Below are 19,078 nucleotides of genomic sequence, written 5' to 3' on the forward strand. Positions count from 1 at the left end.
GACAGTATTTGGTTCTATGTACCTGTCATCATGAAAGGCGATAGGTACCCCTGTGGGTGCTGGCATGGCATGCAGTGGTCATGCTGTGAGGAGGCACAAGCCACCTGGAGGTACCTGACTGGCAGCTCCTGGTTTGCAGTAAATGAATGAGTGTTACTGTTTCAAGCCTCGAAGTTGTGAGGTCATTTGTTCAATAACCAGAAGGTTTACGCAGGTGCTCCAGTCAGTAAGCATTAGCTGTTACAGCGCACGGCCTACTCTTGGGCCCCGGCAGCCGCCTGTAACCTCTGTGGCCTCCCGGGGCGACCTCTCCGTCCAGCCATCAGACACAGGGCTGGACAGTACGTAGAAGCCATCACTGGTGCCAACAGATCCTCTTCCCAGCTAAAGAGGCTCATAACTGCCCCACTGCGGAGAAGGAGCCACATGGCCCAGGAGACCCCATAACCCTCTCTGGGACAGCAGTGGCCAGTGACCACCAAGGGATGACCAGTGGGGGACCGCCGGGGGCGTGGCCAGCAAGGAATCACCAGGGCATGGCCAGTGGGGATCACCAGGGGCGTGGCCAGTGAAGGACTGGCCAGAGGTCTAAGTTGGCCTGCTTGCCTCAGGGGAAACTACCTCTGGGGGCAGCTCACACTTCAGGGCCAACCCCCGACCCCCCCCCCACCCTCACCCCTGCCTGGGTCAGGCTGAGGCTGACACCAGCTGGGGTCACATCCCCTATCCCATCCACCTTCCCTCACTGCCTCCCAAGTTACCATCACGCCTAGTCTTGGGTCCAGAAGTCCTGGCTTGACCTTTACAGGCATGACCCGAGGAAGCTGAGCCATCCTGCTCACCTGGCCTCACAGCAGTGTGGGCGCTGGCCTCCCTACCTTCCACACGCCACAGGCCCCAGAAGTCTCCTCCTCTCCCCCAGCTTCCCAGGGGAAGGCAGGTGTCCTCGTGCTCTGTCAGGGACCTCTCCTCTACTCATGCTTCCTCCTAACTTGGCATCTCACTGGGGCCGCGGCTTCAATTACTGCCTGGTCACCAAGGAGTCTCAAATTCACGTGTCGAGCCCAACTCTGCTCTGCTCCAGCCCTGGAGAGCCAACCACCTGCTGGGCATCTCCTCAGGGACATCCCAAGATCATCCCAGGCCTGCCACGTGTAGGATGGAGCCTCCAGACAGCCTCCCTGGTCCTGGGGCTCCTCTGGAGTTTGTGGTCTCTGAGGAAGCCTCCCCACCCAGGACTGGGGCTTGGCCTGGGTGCCTCCCCTGTCCTGTCAGCAGGCCCCTCTCTGCATCCTGTTGGTTGCACATTATAGCTTCATCCTGCCTGCTCCTTCCCATACTGGTCCAGCCCACATCCCCACCAGCCCAGGAGTGCTCCAGGCACCCTGGCCTCAGTGATTGGTTCAGGAACAGCATGTGACTCCCAGCTGGCCAATGAAACACACAGCCCTGGGACTTTTCCTGGAGCTGCTGTGCTAGGAAGACCTGGGCCTGGATCCTGGGACCATCTGGTTACCACATGGCCTGTGAACAAAGTGAGCATTCAGGAAGGCTGGGCAGGGAGACTCCCCAGCATCTATCCTTGCCTCTGTCCCCTCACTGGGCCAGGCACACTGGTCTCCAGCTGGTCTGGCTTGTCCCTGCTTCAGGCCTTTGCACACACTGTTCCTTTTTCTGTGACACTATTCCTCCAGACGCATGTGGCTCACTCCTTTCTGGTCTCTGCTCAAATGCCACTTCCGAGGAGGCGCCTCCCCCGATCCCCATCCAAAATAACCTATCTGCCCCACTCCCATTGCTAATGCCTCACTATGCTCTATATTCCTTCCTAACAATTACTGCTACCAGAAGTTGCTTAACAACTTGCTTCTGTCCTTTCTTCTTGTCTCCCCCAAAGCAGGGGTCTTTATAAATTTTATTCACTGCTGTACCTGAATATGTCTATGGAAGACCATGAATTAATTAATCACTTTTCTAGAGGAAGGATCTGACACTCACAGAAGCCAGGGTATTCATTTCCTGTGGCTGCAGTAACAAACCACTTGAAAAATAAAACAAAACCCCAGAAAAACCCCACAACAACACAAGTTCATTATCTCACAGTTCTGGAAGGTTTAGCACTTGAGGACCATTTCCAAGTTTATGGAAGAATCTAGATTTGAATTCAGGGCTCTTCTATGGCATGTGATGGAAGGCTCAACTCAAACTGGCTTAACAAAAAAAGAAATAATTTAATTACTTGCATTACTGCAGGGGGAGGTCAGGCATGGCTGGATCCAGAGAACAAACAGGATCATCAGCACTTTCCCATCAGGCAGCTCAGCTTTCCTGAGGGCCAACTTTTTTCACAGGCCTCGTGGTGATGAGATGGTCCTTTAGCTGCAGGCCCAAGTTCTCCCAGCTCAGCCACCCCAGCATCATGTCCCCAGAAAAAGACCAAGTCACATGCTGTCCTCAAATGATCCACTGCAGCCAGGGGCCCTAGGACATTAGTGGATGACCCAGCTCTGCAGCCAGGGCTAGGGGTTAGTCCAATTCAAATCTTGCAGGCTAAAAATGGGTACCTCCACAGGAAAATGGAGGTGCTATGGCTGGAAAACAGGCAAGTAGAAACCCCAGGTGGCCTCCACCCCAGGATGTTTCAGAGTCCAAGATGTGGGCTTTCCTGGAGGGACACAGCCTCATGTGGGGGGGACTGGCTGGAGGGTCCATAAACCTGGCACCTCCCTTTACATTTTCAGCTGAGCCCCCACCCATCCCAAAACTCCTGTGATGTGGGTTGTACGCTGGCAAACTTCTCTGGAAGAATCATAATTCACTCTAATTACTACTGATCAACAAACTGCCGCATGCCAATGCTATGATGTTGATGCTATGGGCAGAGAAGGAGGAACAGAGAACACTTAGAACACTAGACAAAGCAGGGTGTGCAGCCCACTTTATAGACGAGGGTCCCCTCCAGGTCCCACAGGGTGCAAGCCACAGCCCCCTGTACTGATGAAGTTGCCCAGGGTTCTCAGAGTCCTCCATTCGTCCCCACAGGTGACATTTTGTTTTCCTGCCAGAGACGGGTCTATCTCAGTGGTGACCGGCCCAGGGCCAGATGTCAGGGCACCTGGGGTAAGGAACAGGCTCAGCCCTACTCCAGGTGTTGGTGCAGCTGTTGGCAGCCAGGGTCCCCCGCCACGAGGCCACCACAGGCCACGGGTGCCAAGCCCACCCTCATGGCGAGCTGTCACCTACGGACGTGCAGGGATGGAGGCCAGCCCCTACCCCTACTCTCCCATCCAGATCTGCGTGGGCGTCCGGGCCCAGGGAGCAGCTAGAGTCAGGGTTCTGGTCGGGTTCGGTGGGACGGGTGCCGAGTCAAGGCTGCAGAAGGCGCGCCGAGTGGGGACAGGGTTGCGAGCGACAGAACCCTCCTCGCTCGAGCGTCCGGGACGGCCGGACCGGGTCCCGGGTGGGGAAACTGAGGCTAGCGCCGGCCCCGCCCCAGCCCCGCCCCGCGCAGGGACGTCACAAAAAGGCCCCAAAAGCGCGGCGGGCCGGGCAGCGCGCCGCAGCGCTGCCCTGCCCGCAGCCCCGCCCGCAGCCCCACGCACAGGCACCCTGAGAGCTCGTACGACCCGGGGCGGCGGCGGCCTTCCAGAGGGTCGGAAGCGCCAAGGCGCCTGCGCGCGCGGCCCCCGGCTCCCGGCTCCCGGCGACGCGCTCGGCGGCCGTGGGGAGTGGTCGCTTCCCGGCGTGCCCCGCGGGCGGGCGCGCAGGCGCGATCGGGGCGGGCGGCGCGCAGGCGCAGTCGGCGGGGGCGGGGCGCGGCAGCGGAGGCGAGCGCCAGGCAGCGGCGCAGAGCGAGTGGAGCGCCCGGGGCCTCCGGGCGGTGGCGGTGGCGGCGGCGGCGGCAGCGGCGCAGAGGACGAAGGCGGCCCCGGCCCGTCCCACGGCCCCGCGGCCCCGCGGCCCCACGCGCCCCCGGCCCCGGGCCCGTCCGCCGCCGCCATGGCCCGGCCGCTGGTGCCCAGCTCACAGAAGGCGTTGTTGCTGGAGCTCAAGGGGCTGCAGGAGGAGCCGGTGGAGGGCTTCCGGGTGACCCTGGTGGACGAAGGCGACCTGTACAACTGGGAGGTGGCCATCTTCGGACCCCCCAACACCTACTACGAGGGCGGCTACTTCAAGGTGAGCGGCGGGGTGGGAGGGGCGGCGACCCCTTCTCCAGCTCCTCGGGGCCCCTCCCCCACCGCTGTCCTCTCCCCACTCCCCTGGCAGGGCCCCTCCCACTGTTCCTGCTCCTCGTGGGGTCCCTTTCTTCCCCCTCCTCGCGGGGCCCCCTGCCCTTGCTCCTCTGCCTGGTCGCCTCTGGAGTGCTGAGGACCCTCGGTCACCCCCTCTTCCCTCAGGCCCCAAGAGTTCCTGAGAAGCGCCATATTCCCTAAGGCCACTTCAAGCCTTCAGTGGGGAGACCCGAGACCCTCCTGTCTCTTTGGGTGTGTGGCCCTTGCTTCCCCCAGGCCCTGGTGCCCGCCCCCTCCTCCCGGCTGTACTTGCTGCCCAGAGCAGACAAAGAGGCCTCCCCAGGACCAGCCAACACTGTTATGAAGAGCACTGGCCTTGGGAGGGAGGCCCGCCGCCTGGGGGCTGGCTCGGCCACTTGCTCGGGTTCCAACAAAGGCCTGGATGGGCTTGGCAGCCAGGATCAGCTTGGAAAGCGGCCACCCTGACCAAAAGCAGTGGGCCAGGTCCTCTGGGCTTCATCATGTTCCGTCCAACCCTCGCTCCCACATTCTGCCCTGTTCCTGGGAGCCACACTGCAGAACCCACACAGGCCCGACCTCAGAATCTCTGGCTCCTCTGCGGCCTAGCTGGCGTTTTTCCTGTTCTGCTGATCAGGCAGCTTCTTGGGCCTGAATTGCTTGCTCTGGGCTGCTCCTAGGCCCTCTGTGGTGATTGAGTTCTGAGCAGTTCCCTGTTAACAGCCGTTGTTGGGAGCAGTGAGGCATAGGTTGTGCCTGGGATTGGCTGTGTCTCAGTCCAGTGTGGATGAGAACTCAGGCCAAAACTTGGACAGGCTGTGAATCCAGATGTGGCCTTGGGAGGATACCTCCCAGATCAAAGGACTTGGCTCCTTAAGCAAGAGGGACAAGGCAGGGGGTTGCCTTGCAAGAGAGATGGGTCCTGGACTCAGCTGGAACACCCAGTCGTTGCCTGCCAAGGTCCCAGCAGCCTGGCTGGGAGGCCTAGGCGGGAGCAGGGCAGGCTGGTGCTGCCCTGGCAGATGTCTGTGTTTGCACTTTTGGCTAGCGTTTTAGCCGAGCCTGCTATTGGCCTTAAGGGAGCAGGCTGAACTGCTGGGGTGATCCCTGGTTGAGGTTCTCTGGTTGCCAGAGTTGGATGGGAGATTGAGGGTCGACAGCCCTAGGCTGAGATCTGATCTGGAGTCCATCTTCTCCACACGGGGCCCGCATTTGGGGCTGATCACCAAATGGCTTGACCAGCCCCCCTCTCACAGCCCCTTTTGTCTGCTTCTGGGAGCAGCTGACTGTGAGGATAAGAGCCCCGCTCAAAGCAGAAATAAGGAGTCCTACCTAAGGCCAGGCCAGGACTCTGGCCTGAAAAGAAAGAACCTGGGTTCCTGGCTGTTGCCTACTGTTTGCATGGGCTTGTGGGTAGGGCCTTCTGGGCTGGTTTTGGTATAAGCCTGATTTTCTAGAGAAGGATGGCTTGGAGAGGGGGCCCACTTGATCCCGTCTGCTGTAGGCTGTCCTTAAGGAAGGCAGCAAAGGACCCACGGTGGCTCTGCCACCCTTGGATCCTTCTGTCACAATGTGGTTGGGTGGGCAGTGGGGAGAAGACGTGGGTGCTAGAAGTGCCTGGGGGCCACCATGGTTTCCCAGTGCCTCCCTCTCAGCTGCCAGCCTCACCTGCTCCCCCTTATGAGCCGGAGCTGCAGGGGCCCCAGGAAGCATGTGCTGTGCTGAGGGGTGCCCCAGAGACCGGGTCGGGGAGCCCCTCCACAGGTGCATGCTGTGCACCCCTGGGCACGTTACTTTCCACCGCGCCTCAGTTGACACAGTGGTGAAGGCACCTCTGGGAGCTGGTGGGTGCCTGGGGCAGAAGAGGCCTCAGCTGGGCTCTGGCTATCACTTAGAAACCCAGCCCTGGGCTTGCGGGAGATGATGGTGCAGGGTCTGAGACCTGAGTTCAAGGTTGGCTCACTCCAGAACAGAGAGCCTCCCCCTTGACCCCAGCGCCCCCTATCCAGGAGGATGATTCTCCAAAGATAGGAGGAGAGGGGGCATAGCAGAGGTGCCTCATGGGGCCTTGAGAGCCTGAAGCACCGCCAGGGTCCCTGGATTGGGGCATAAACAGGCTGAGCCGGGGGCACAGGTCTCCCTCAGCGGCCCTTCCCTGTCTTCCGGTGACCTTCCTGGCTGCCTTCTGGCCCCCCAGGGCTGACACCTGCAGGCAGAGAGCCCTTCGCTGACTCATCTCCGCCCCCAGCGCCTGCCCAGTGAACACGCATCTATTTTAATCCTCCCCACGAGCTGGAGACTGAGGCTGGGCGCCCAGCACAGCGCTCAGGTAGCCAGCCTCGGGCTCTGGTCCCACCACAGGCCTGGAGCTGCTCCCCAGCGGTGCCCACACCCCTGGCAACAAGGCAGGGACCAGGGTCGGCTTGGCTCAGGTGACTCCACGAACGCCCCAGGCCCGTGAGGGGCGCCGGAGGCAGGCGGGTCCCAGGCCAGCCGCTGTGTGTGGCCGTGGGTGGCCTGACTCAGCCCCCTGCTCTTCCCCAACCAGGCGCGCCTCAAGTTCCCCATCGACTACCCTTACTCCCCGCCCGCCTTTCGGTTCCTGACCAAGATGTGGCACCCCAACATCTATGAGGTGAGCATGCCCTCGGGCCCTGTGGGGGTAGAGGGGCGTGGGGACAGGAGCCATGTAGGTGCTGACCCTTCCCTGCCCCCTCATACCTCACAGACTGGGGACGTTTGCATCTCTATTCTCCACCCTCCGGTGGATGACCCCCAGAGTGGGGAGCTGCCCTCGGAGCGGTGGAACCCCACGCAGAACGTCAGGTGAGGGCATCAGTCGGGCCCGCCCTGGGGATGTGGACACGGGGTGGGTGCAGCTTCCTGTCCTTGCACACACACGCCCCGTCCCTGCCAGCCTTTCTGCCATCTTTTGCCACCCACTGCCACACCCACTTTTGGTAATGTCCTCAGGGAATCCTGGGCTTCCCTTGTGACTCAGCTGGTAAAGAATCTGCCTGCAATGCAGGACACCTGGGTTCGATCCCTGGGTTGGGAAGATCCCCTGGAGACAGGAAAGGCTACCCACTCCAGTATTCTGGCCTGGAGAATTCCATGGACTGTATAGTCCATGGGGTTGCAAAGAGTTGGACACGACAACTTTCACTTTTCAGGGAATCCTGTCTGCCTACCCCAGGGGTCCCCCCTCCTTCCTTGAGCCCCAGGGGACACAGTCCCCTTTGTCCTGGGGGCTACACTCACCCTGCCTCCTGCCCAGCACCCTTCATCCAGCCCAGGTCTGAGTGTGGGTGGCCTGGGGAAACCACTCTCCAGCGGGAACACCCTGGGGAGGGGACAGGCCTGCTTCACCCGAGCAAAGGTGGTCCTGGTCTTGGCTGCCCACCCCACGTCCTATCCCAGGAGCTAGGCATGCAGCAGAGGATGAGCATCAGGGTCAGGGTGGGAGGCTCCCAAACAGGCAGTGCCCTAGACCGTGGATTCCCCTACGCCGACTCCTGCTCCTGCAGGACCATCCTCCTGAGCGTCATCTCCCTCCTCAACGAACCCAACACCTTCTCGCCAGCCAACGTGGACGCCTCTGTGATGTACAGGAAGTGGAAAGAGAGCAAAGGCAAGGACCGCGAGTACACGGACATCATCCGGTGAGCGCCCCAGGGGTCTGGGCCCTCTTCCTCCCGCTAGAAAGGCCAGGAGTTTTCTCTCATGAAGCGTGTGATCCCTGTATGTACCGTCACATGTGGACATGTTGTGTGTGTTGCAGGGGGTGTGTTTGTGTGTGTGGTGTGAGGACGTGTACCTCACGTGGAGTTAACACACCCTGCTGTCTGCCAGGATTCGGCAGGGTCTTGCCACCTTCCCTTGTTTTGTGACTAGAAGGGCAGCGATTCCCAACCCCTACCCCGCCCCCGCTCTGTGTGAAGACCCTGCACACTGGGACATGGTCCTGTGCACTTGGCCCTTGGCTTTTCCCCACGGGTCTCCTCAGGGAGTGGATTCTCCACGTGTGACCAGGCCCATGCTGTGCAAGGGTGGTCTGTTTCCTCACCTCACGGAAGTGAGTCTCGCTGGTGCTGCAGTTTTGAGACTTGGAATCGTTTTCTAAAGGCAGCAAAGCCAGGTGGGGTCAGCATGTTTAGGAAAGGTCTTCATTTACAGAAAGTCATTTTTTCTTGGTTATGAAAGCAGTGCGTCTGTCAGCAGTTGGCCAGGGGAGCTCTGTCATTACTCTGGTCTCCTGTTCTCTCCCCTGTGAGCAGGGTACAGACCTGGCAGGAGAGTCTATACAAAACATCCCCTGCGTGCGGGCTGGTGCCAGCAATGTCCCTGGGCCTGTGTGTGTGTCCACCCGGAGTTAACACCTGGTTATGTCCGCTGTGTCCTGTGAGCTGGTCTGTGATCACTGTTCTTTCTCACTTGTTCTTCTGGGACCTGTGACTTATGTCACGACAAACCTAACTCTTCCATAAGTCTCTTCTGAGGAGGTTTTTGGTCTGTTCTTTGTCTCTTAGAAAAGCAAGTAGGTCAGATACGTGTTTCCATGACGACCTAGTCTCTTCCCCCACCCCCAGCGTTTACCCTGAGAAATGAGTCCTTGTTCTCACCAGCACCCACACTCACCTGCTGTGTCGCTGTGTCTGTGGAGCCGTAGGGACCCGTGCCTGTGGGCCAGCCTCACGACCTCACAGCGAGAGCTTGGGAAAGCCCAGCGGCACCGTCAGAAGGTGGGACCCCAGGGGCAGCCGGTGCAGTCAGAGCCCCAGCGGGGAAGCACATGTAGAAGGCGTGATGCCATTGACGGCAAGATACTCAAGTGCAGAGAGGGAGGACTTGGGACCCGGCCTGGCGGGAATGTACCAAGCATCTGCTGGGGGCACCACCCTGTGGCCGGCCTTCCCCTGCGGTGCTGAGCGACTCACCTGCCCACAGCCGGCCCAGCACCCTGGCTGCTCCCACTTCACCCAGCCTCTTCCTCGGCAGCTGGGATCTGTGTTTCTCCTCCTGATGAGCTGACACCTTCCTGGTCTTCCTGGTTCAGAGCCTGCACTCCGCCTCTTCCTCAGCCCATGGTCACCCCGTTCTGTGCACATGTGTGTGCATGTGCACCTGTGTGTGAGCAGAAACCCCTGGGGCACACATGGGCTGTCCTGTGAGGGGTCTGGCTCCTTCTGCTCTGGGGCACCCCCTGGTGCTATCTGGTGTCACCCCTGGGTGCCCGGCACTGTTCCACGGGAGTGCCTGCATGAGTCTGGGACCACCAGCCACAGCAAGGCTGACCTGCATCTCTCCGCAGGAAGCAGGTCCTGGGGACCAAGGTGGACGCAGAGCGGGATGGCGTGAAGGTGCCCACCACGCTGGCTGAGTACTGCGTGAAGACCAAGGCCCCAGTGCCGGACGAGGGCTCCGATCTCTTCTATGACGACTACTACGAGGATGGCGAGGCTGAGGCCGACAGCTGCTTCGGGGACGATGAGGATGACTCAGGCACCGAGGAGTCCTGACACTACATCCCTGCGAATAAACTTACAAATTTTACCTCAGCCGCCCGACTGTCTGCCGCCGCCACTACCTCCGGGCGCCGCGTGGCCCGGCGCCGTCCACCCCATCTCCGCCTCCAGGGAGGCCACCGAGCTCGCGTCCCTGGGCCCCGTGTGGGCCAGACACTGCTCAGGGACCCTAGCCTGCCTGCCCCACCTGCCGGCCAGAGACTCAGAGTCCCGGCTTGTGAGTGGACGGATTGACTCGGGGTCACCTCTTCTCTCTGCTTTGGTTTGTTTGGAATCTAAATAAAACAATTTTATGAGAAGCCTGAGGACCAACCTCCTTGGCCCCGAGGTCGGTGGGACCCAGGCAAGGGCACAGGCTTTAGTGACGGGCATGTAATCCACAACAGGAGACTTCAGCCACCCCTCTGAGCCTGGAAGCTCCCAGGGCCTCCTGTTGGGTCCTCTGATTGGGGGAAGGGGCCACAGGGACCTGGGCTCTGGGCAGGAAGGGCCCTGGGGGCATATTTTGGGCTGAGAGGCCCTGGAGGTACTGAGCCCCAGCTCCCAGGCAATGTCACCCATGCCAGTGGTGTCTAGGGCTGTGTGTCCTTTGAACCCAGCAGGCACCAGCGCCAGGCCGTAGGAGCCACCAGCCGGTGTGGAGACCCCAGAGCCCTTAGCAAGGCCTTGTCACTGCCCATTTTGTAAATAAAGTTTTATTAGAACAAAGCCACACCCATTTCTCCACCCACATTTAGCTGCTTTTGAGCTGCAGCTTTAAAACTTGAGTGATTGCAACACAGCCTCTGTGTCAGAAGTCAGAAACACTTTCTGGTCGTTTATAGGAGCGTCTCCAACCTGCTGTAACTCTCAGGCCTGCGGGTCCAGCCCCTCTGCTCCTGACCCCTTCCCCCTGCCCCCAGGCTTTCGCTGCCATGTAGTGACAGCCCCAGACTCAGCGTTCACCGTGCTTCACACTTGGCTCGTGTGGGTTGGGGGTTCACCCTCCACCACTGAGGTGACCAGAGCCTCGGGGCCTGGAGAATGTGAGCCCGGCGTCTGGACAGTTTCCACCACCTGAGTGACCTGGCGCCACCTCCTCTGCACAGGACAAGCGAGGACAAGTATGAGCCAGAAGCTATGGAAGGGACATGGGCTGTCCTCCAGAGAGTGAGGCTTGTGGCCAGGGTCCACATGACTGACCAAGGCCTGGGAGTCCTATCCTAACCGGGGTCTCATCTCAGCGTCGGGTCTGCCTTGTGGACTTCAGGTAAACATGTAATGGGATACATGGAATAAAGCTTATCCCACTGTAATGTCTGGGACTTAATTGTACCAAAAAGTTACTTGTGTATCTGAAACTCAAATACAAGCTGTTACCCTGTTTTTTTTACCTGCGAAATCTGATGAACAACCCCCTCTCCCAGCCCCAAATACTAATGAAACCTGCTTCCTGGGGTCATTAGGAGGATTAAACAAGGTCGGACATGTGAGCACACTAAATACCCATTTCTCTTAAACCTAACTCTGGTCTCACACCCTCCTGTGTGAAAATGGCTCCAGAGTCTTGCGTGCCAGATGCCACTGAAGGAGAGGTGGACAGTAGACCCCTGCTGCAGAGCCAGTACCAGGATGAGCCTGTCTGCCTCTGTGACCCATTTTTCAGTCAGGTCATCTTTATTTATCACGACCCTTTCAGTATCACAGGAGAGAAAACCCGATTCACACTGACTCAGGTGTGACTTCCATGACTGGCGGGCAGGGGTTTCAGGCACAGCACTGGCTCCAGCTCAGACTCTTGTCTCCCCACAACCTGTAGTCAGCAGAAGAGCAGCTCCAAAAACATCCATGCCCTGACCCCCAGCATCTGTGTCTCTAGTCTGGAAGGGCACGAAATGATTCTCTGGAGCTCCAGAGGAACTGGCCTGGCCCACATGTGGATGTTTGCCCCACGAGAGAGTAAATGCATGTGGTTTCAGGCACTGAGCATGTGGTCAGCTTCCTCCCTGTGGTCAGCTTCCTCATTTTCAGGCAGATGCCTCTCACCCTGGTCCCACCCTCAGGCTGGTATCTTTCCAAGTCCAGCAGCATGAAGGCTGTTTCTGGAAAGTTCCAGAAGAAACATGGGCCCTTGTCTTCACTGAGCTGGTGCAGGGTTTAGATTGGTCCTCTGCCCATAACCAATCTCTATGGCCAGAGGATACAGGGTGTGCTCTGATTGGCTGCTCTGGGTCCCGTGGTGTTGAGGGCTGCAAGGAGAAGGGTAGACTGAAGGAGGGAGGGCCCAGATGAGCCTGGCTAGGACCCTCAGACTTGCAGGAGCCCCAGGGTGCTCATAACAAATGAGTGTTCATACCATCTTTATTCATAATAGCCAAAATTTAAAAGACCCCAGATATCCATGGACAGATGGAGGGATAAACACACAGATGGATAAATACAATGTGGTCCCTCCACACGTTGGAATATTATTCTGCCTTTAAAAAGAAAGATTCTGACACCTGCTACACCATGGATGAACCTTGAGAACATGATACTCAGAGAAACCAGATCCAGAAGGACACACACTGATTCCACTCACAGGAGGTCCCTAGAGGAGTAAGATCCAGAGACAGGAAGTATTTGGTGGGGCCAGGGGCTGGGAGTGGGGCTGGGGAGTCAATGTTTCATGAGGACAGAGCTTCAGTTTGGGAAGATGAGGAAGTTCTGGAGATGATGGTGAGGGTGATCCCATGACAATGTCAATGTACCTAATGCCATGAGCTGTGCATTTAAATACAGTTAGGATGCTGCATTTATGGTGTGTGTATTTTGCCACAATGAGACAACAGGGCAAGGAAATGAACGCGCTGAAACCACACAACACCATAAGTGACCTGGGAGGTGGAACATGACGGGGTAATAGATGGTCAATAGGGATTCCTGTAAATTTTTCAGGTGTGATCATGGTGACAGGGTTTTGTCTCCAAAGAGTGCGTATCTTTCAGAAACACTTGGGGGTGATGTGGAATCAGCCAGAGCTGTGAACGTCACCTCCCTCCCCCACAGGAAGGGTAGGTGTGAACTGTGCTGGGGCCCGGGGCCAGAACCGTGGAGGCCCCCCATCCGAGATGCTGCTCCTTCTGGTGGTCCTGGAAGCCCTGTGGGCAGGTGAGCGAGGTGGGGACACTGAGGCTGGAGCTGCAGCGCCCGGGGCCCAGGGCGAGGGGCAGGGCAGGGGTGAAGGAACAGAGACTGGATACAATTTCCCTGTTCCTAGACAGGACTCACTGAAAACACATCGGCGGCCCCCAGAGCAGGAGATGGCTGTCCATGAAACAGCCTCGAAAAAGAGATTGTGGGGAAAACAAAGAGCAAAGGGCCGAGGACACCCACGTCCTGGGGGTCTCTATTCTGAGCCTGCTCCCCTTCAATGAAATATTTCTGGAAGGAGGCTCCAGAGCAGGAAGGGGGGTGGCAGGGAGGGAGCTTCACTTTCCTCCAACAATATTTTTTTTAAAAGTTAAAATGAGGTGGGAGACTTCCCTGGTGGTCCGCTGGTTGGGACTTCAGGCTTCCATTGCAGGGAACATGGGTTTGATCCCTGGTTAGGGAAATAAGATCCTGCAAGCCATTCGAGATGGCCAAAATTTTTTAAATTAAAAAAAAAAAATGGAATAAATTAGAAGTTTGAAATTAACAGATACCACCATATATAAAGGGCTTCCCAGGTGGCTCAGTGGTAAAGAATTTGCCTCCCAATGCCGGAGACACAAGAGATGAGGGTTTGATCCTTGGGTCGGGAAGATCCCCTGGAGAAAAACTGGCAATCCACTCCAGTATTCTTGCCTGAGAAATCCCATGGACAGAGGAGCCGGGAGGACTATATATATATATATATAGTATATACTATATAGTTCATGGGGTCACAAAGAGTTAGACGTGGCTTAGTGACTAAATAACCACAACTATATATAAAACATACAACAAGGTTCTACTGTTTGGCACAGGGAACTATACCCAATATCCTGTAATAACCTAAAATTGAAAAAGAATCTGAAAAAGAATATAAATGTGAAAGTGTTAGTCACTCAGTCGTGTCCAGCTCTTCACAACCCCATAGACTGTAGCCTGCCAGGCTCCTCTGTCCATGAGATTCTCCAGGCAAGAATCCTGGAGTGGATTGCCATGCCCTCCTTCAGGGGATCTTCCCGACTCAGGGATGAATATATATATAATATACATGTATATGTATATATATATAAACTGAATGATATATATAAAATATATATATATATTTGCTATACACCTGAAACTAACACAACATGATAAATCAACTATACATCAGTTTTTTAAAAAGTGAAAACAAGAAAAAGCAACCATTAAAAAAAAAGGTGTGAAGTGGGTTGCTAACAGTTCGGGGCTTCTTCCTGAGGTGATGGGACTCGCTGTTGGGGATGGTTTCACAGCTTGGGTGACTGAGGGTCTGTCAGTTTCATCTCCATGTGGCTGTCATGACTTCTTCTGAGTGAGCCCTGAGGGCTAGGGCAAGGCTAGGCAGATGTAAGGTTCTTTTCCTTTCTTGAATTAAAAAGAAAAATGTGTTTATTTTGGCTGCACCGAATCTTTGGTGGCACGCAAGATCATCAATCTTTGTTGCAGCAAGCAGGATCTTTAGTTTTGACATGTGAATTCTCAGTTGCTACCTGTGGGATCTAGTTCCCTCACCAGGGACTAAACCCACGCCCTCTGCATTGGGAGTACAGAGTCCTAGCCTCGGGACCACCAGGGAAGTCACCCCATTTTTTTCCTTATGACTTCTTTCCACTTTTACAGAGAAGTCAGGAGAGTCCTGCAGACAACTTTCCTTTTCTCCTTCCTAATCCCTTGGTGGTAAACATTTTGCCTCCATTGCTTTATCATCCCCCCAACCTACCCCACCTCTTAATGTGCATACAAAATACAAATACGTGTTTATCATTATTTTTCTGAACCATTTGAGAGTGAGCTGCAGATGCACTGCCGCTCACCCCTAAACGCTTTTGCATGTATGTGTGTGTGTGCATGTGCATATGTGTGCGTGTGCATATGTGTGAGCCTGTGCTTGTGGGGGGGGGCGGTTATGTGTGTGTGTGCTGGGAACAAGGCCATCCTTTCATAGGACCAGTGGATTCTCAGCTCACCTACAGACCTCATTCCAGTTGTCCGCACGGTGTCCTCAGTGAGCAGGACCTAGTCGTCCTGCTGTCCTCGATCCCCTGTGCTCTGGTAGCATCTCCATCGCCCCCAGGTCCTCTGACCGCGGCCCTGGGCTGCGTCCCCAGGCTGGGCTCGGATGATGCATTTTCCGGAGGAACCACGGAGGAGCGCTGTGTTCGCCCCTTCATGGTGGATCCCACCAGGCCTCTCCAGGGTGAGGTCGCGCATGTGCGCCTGGTTGTTGTCTCGAGGGGCGACCGTGGAGCTCTGATGGAGCTGGATTCACAGCACGTAGGACAGGTGCAGGCTGTTTGCTCCCCAGTAGCACCCAGGAAGTGCAGAGAAGGAAACCACAGCTCCAAGAGCGAGGCAGCCTCCACAGGATTGCCCCGCTGGGAGGGACGGACCTCAAATTTCAGCCCCAGCTGGCTGCCTCCCCAGATTGCATACACTTGTTCATAAATGGCACTTGGGAGTGTGAGATGCAGGCTGGGTGGGATGGTGGACATCCCACCATGCTGGCCTGGCTGGATTGTTATCCAGCCAGGTTCACTGTGATCAACTGGTGACCCAGCAGGATAGGGGTTCCCACCACCCACCCATCATCCTTTCTCCCTTCCTTCTTTTCTTCCTTCCTTTCCATGCATCCATCCATCCATCATCCATCCGTTATCCATCCATCCTCATCCATCATCCATCCATCAACAGCAGGAAGACCGGAGTGCTGGAGGGGGTGGGGGCAAGTGAGAAGGAAGCAAGGTCAGCTGAGGTGTGTCTTATGGGTCGCGAGGAGTTCAGATGTTTAAAGCATGAAGGAGGGACTTCTCTAGTGGCCCAGGGTTTAGGAGTCTGTGTTTCCACTGCAGGGGGCATGGGTTTGACCCCTAGCCAGGGAGCTAAGATCCCACAAGCCATGCAGCATGGCCAAAATTTTTAAAAATAGATTTTAAAAATTAAAGCATGATGGGGAATCACAGATTTTTTTTTTTAGCTAATTTACATTAAAACACTTTTTATCAATCATTTTTAATTCACAATTTTTCAAAAAATTTCTGGCCACATCCCGGGGCATGTGGGATCAAATCCTCGTCCCCTGCATTGGAAGGTGGAGTCTTTACCACTGGGAAGTCCCCATGATTAGTTTTAGAACAATTTTTATGGCAGCTTTATGGAGATGTCATTCACATACTATGCAGTTTACCCAGGTAAAAGGTACAAGTCAGAGAATTTTAGTGCATTTGGAGTTGTGCAACCAGCCTCATAGTCTAATTCCAGAACATTCCATCCAGGGCCTCAGAACTGGAGTCAGAGTGTCAGAGCAGGGGTGGGGCACCCAGTCCTAACCTGGCCTTTTCTCTCCCTCTCCCCAGGAGGCAACACCTTTGAGACCCATATCATCGGGGGTCGAGACGCTGTCCCCCACTCACGCCCATACATGGTCTCACTGCAGAAGTCTGACATCCACCAATGTGGCGGGGTGCTCCTGAACCAAAAGTGGGTGTTGACAGCTGCCCACTGCCTGACCCAGCCGTGAGTGACCTGGCCCCACCCCATCACACCAGATGTCCCTAGACCTATCCTGGTTTCCCCATTCTCACCAGGAGGTGGATCCAGAGAGATTTAAGTCAACTGTAGTGTTGTGAGGGGGTCCCCTTCCCCTCTGCAGTGGTTGCTGAGGCAAGAGTACATCACAGCAACCTTATGTGTGTGTATGTGATATTAGGCTGTGAGGATTCCTGGGGGCACCTTATTTGCTACAGAAAAGCACCTTCCAAATGGACAGAGGTGGGCCTCTTGTGACACCCAGGAGTGTGTCTCCCACCTGTGGCCACAGGGACAGAGCTAGCCTATGAGGGTGGCGGGGCCAACACAGAGAGGAACCTGGGTGCATGATGTCATTGTGAAACCACCAGGTAAACCCATCCCAGAGCTGTCCTACCTCTGGACTGGCCAGTATCAAAGACCTCAGATCAAACCCGGAGAAGTAATCAAAGGGGGTCTGTTGGTTTAAGTAACTGAAAACATGGAAAGGAGACAGCCTTCAGGCACAGCTGGACAGGAGTCTGGGGTGAGGCGGGAGCAGGGAAGGCCTCCTGGAGGAGGCAAGGAGAAGACCAGACTGGGTAGGTGAAGGGGAAGGACTGCAGAAAGAAGCCGGGTGAGGGGGTGCAGGACAGTGAGTGCCCCTGGGCCAGAGCCTGGGAGGGCTAGGGCTCACACCCAGGCCCTGCCGCCCCACACACACCCTGCAGCACCCCAACACCCCGACCCTGCCGCCCCCAGGACGCAGCAACTGAGGCTTGTGCTGGGGCTCCATGTGCTGGGAGAGCCCAGCCTTACCTACGGCATCAGGAAGGTGGTCCGGCACCCCAAATACAAGCCAGCCCCTGATCTGGAGAATGACCTCGCGCTGCTAAAGGTGCTGCCAGTGGGAGGAATGGTAGTTCCAGGTCCCCTTCCCGTGGCTCCTCTCCCCTATCGCCCCTCCCCCAGACTCACCTTCCCACTGTCCCTCCCCAGGCTGCCCTTCCCACTGCCCCTCCGCCTGTGTTCTCCTCCCCCAGCGTCCCCTCACCTACTCACCTGCCTCTTCCTGTCCGTATAGCTGGACGGGAAGGTGAAGCCCAGCAGGACCATCCAGCCCCTGGCCTTGCCCCGAGGTCATCAGGCGGTGGCCACAGGCACCCAGTGCAGCGTGGCCGGCTGGGGCCTGACCCACCAGCCTGGGAAGCTGGCCAGGGCACTGCAGGAGCTGGACCTGCGTGTGCTGGACACCAGGATGTGCAACAACAGTCGGTTCTGGCATGGCAACATCAGCACTCACATGATCTGCCTGGCAGCTGACTCCAAGAGCCAGGCCCCCTGCAAGGTTCGGGTGCTGGGGGTGGGGGCACTAGGGCCAGCCTGTACCTGGCTCCCTCCCTTCCATGGGGGTCCTGAAGCTGGGAAGGAGCAGGCACCCACTTCTCAAGTGCAGAAACTGAGGCACAGAGAGACTAAGCAGCTTGCCCATGGTCACACAGGGGGTGGCAGAGCTAGGCTTTGAACTCCAGCACCTAGAAATATCAGGGCATGGATGGAGCATGTGCAAAGGCCCTGGAGGGGAAGAAGGCACAGAGAAAGTTACCAGGCAAGAAAGGAATGGAGGTGGAAGAAGGGAGGGAGCAGGGAGATGGGGGTCTCTGCCCTGGAATCAGTCTCCCATCCCCTCCCACTGGATAACCAACCGGCCCTCTTCATCAGGAGGTGACTGGTGCTCTGTTGCCTCCACAGGGGGACTCAGGCGGGCCGGTGGTGTGCAGAAGAGGCCAAGTGGCCGGAATCCTGTCCTTCAGCTCCGAGAATTGCACTGACATCTTCAAACCCCCCGTGGCTGTCGCCGTGGCCCCCTACACACCCTGGATCAAGAATGTCCTCCGCCACGAATGGCCCACCTCCCTCACCTTGACCCTCCAGAGGTGGCCCTGATTCCGTCTTCCAAGGAGCATCCTGCAGCGGGGCAGACAGAGGCCCGGATGTATCAGGGAACCAATAAACCATAATAATAAAACTGCTTGAGCCTCCTGAGGGCCTCGGGCCTCGGATTTGCCACCTACAAAACAGGTTGCACTTTTCAGGTGAGGGCCAGCCGCTGCCAAGGCCCGGGGCCGCCGGGGGCCAGAGGGAGACACGGGGAAAAGGCCCCCGAATCTCCTTCCTTCTCTTTTTGACTTTGGTTCCGTGTTTAGTGGGCTTCTCTGGTGGCTCAGAATTCACCTGCAATGTAGGAGACCCAGGTTCCATTCCTGGGCTGGGAAGATCCCTTGGAGGAGGGCATGATAACCCACTCCAGTATTCTTGCCTGGAGAATCCCATGGACAGAAGAGCCTGGTGGGCTACAATCAATGGGGTCACAAGAGTCAGTCATGACTTAGCAGCTAAACCATCAACCACCACCACTGTCTTTCAGTTCAGTTCAGTCACTCAGTTGTGTCCCACTCTTTGCAACCCCATGGACTGCAGTACACCAGGCTTCCCTGTCCATCACCAACTCCTGGAGCTTGCTCAAACTCATGTCCCGCTGAGTCAGTGATGCCATCCAACCATCTCATCCTCTGTTATCCCCTTCTCCTCCTGCCTTCAATCTTTCCCAGCATCAGGGTCTTT

At 56.8% G+C, this 19,078-nt stretch overlaps 2 protein-coding genes across 13 annotated transcripts; both read left to right on the plus strand.

Moving 5' to 3' along the window:
• Positions 1-3,795: 3,795 nt before the first annotated feature.
• Positions 3,796-11,096, plus strand: CDC34 (cell division cycle 34, ubiquitin conjugating enzyme). Of its 12 annotated transcripts, none has more exons than XM_081502287.1 (6): positions 3,796-4,176; positions 6,799-6,885; positions 6,979-7,076; positions 7,778-7,912; positions 8,876-8,992; positions 9,562-11,096. In XM_081502287.1, the coding sequence occupies exons 1-6, from the start codon at positions 4,000-4,002 to the stop codon at positions 9,767-9,769; spliced, it is 822 nt and encodes a 273-aa protein (XP_081358413.1). In that variant the 5' UTR covers positions 3,796-3,999; the 3' UTR covers positions 9,770-11,096. The 12 variants fall into 12 exon arrangements, with proteins under 12 accessions (XP_081358413.1, XP_081358419.1, XP_081358421.1 ...); XM_081502293.1 differs by having other exon boundaries at positions 8,920-8,992; XM_081502295.1 differs by having other exon boundaries at positions 7,834-7,912.
• A 1,708-nt stretch (positions 11,097-12,804) lies between these two features.
• On the plus strand, positions 12,805-18,482 carry GZMM (granzyme M). The gene is made up of 5 exons (XM_081502300.1): positions 12,805-12,904; positions 16,303-16,462; positions 17,216-17,351; positions 17,538-17,801; positions 18,206-18,482. The coding sequence occupies exons 1-5, from the start codon at positions 12,865-12,867 to the stop codon at positions 18,398-18,400; spliced, it is 795 nt and encodes a 264-aa protein (XP_081358426.1). The 5' UTR covers positions 12,805-12,864; the 3' UTR covers positions 18,401-18,482.
• Positions 18,483-19,078: the final 596 nt, after the last annotated feature.

This window comes from Giraffa tippelskirchi, chromosome 6, assembly GCF_054371585.1.
Source record: "Giraffa tippelskirchi isolate mGirTip1 chromosome 6, T2T-mGirTip1v1.2.pri, whole genome shotgun sequence".
NCBI lineage: Eukaryota > Metazoa > Chordata > Mammalia > Artiodactyla > Giraffidae > Giraffa > Giraffa tippelskirchi.

Bases quoted from the DNA above. Each gene is read 5' to 3' on its own strand.
- GZMM (XM_081502300.1), top strand. From the start codon at position 12,865: ATGCTGCTCCTTCTGGTGGTCCTGGAAGCCCTGTGGGCAG. The intron at 12,905-16,302 runs GTGAGCGAGGTG...CCCTCTCCCCAG, and splicing joins CCTGGAAGCCCTGTGGGCAG to GAGGCAACACCTTTGAGACC. The intron at 16,463-17,215 runs GTGAGTGACCTG...TGCCGCCCCCAG, and splicing joins GCCCACTGCCTGACCCAGCC to GACGCAGCAACTGAGGCTTG.
- CDC34 (XM_081502286.1), top strand. From the start codon at position 4,000: ATGGCCCGGCCGCTGGTGCCCAGCTCACAGAAGGCGTTGTTGCTGGAG. The intron at 6,886-6,978 runs GTGAGCATGCCC...CATACCTCACAG, and splicing joins GGCACCCCAACATCTATGAG to ACTGGGGACGTTTGCATCTC. The intron at 7,077-7,777 runs GTGAGGGCATCA...CTGCTCCTGCAG, and splicing joins AACCCCACGCAGAACGTCAG to GACCATCCTCCTGAGCGTCA.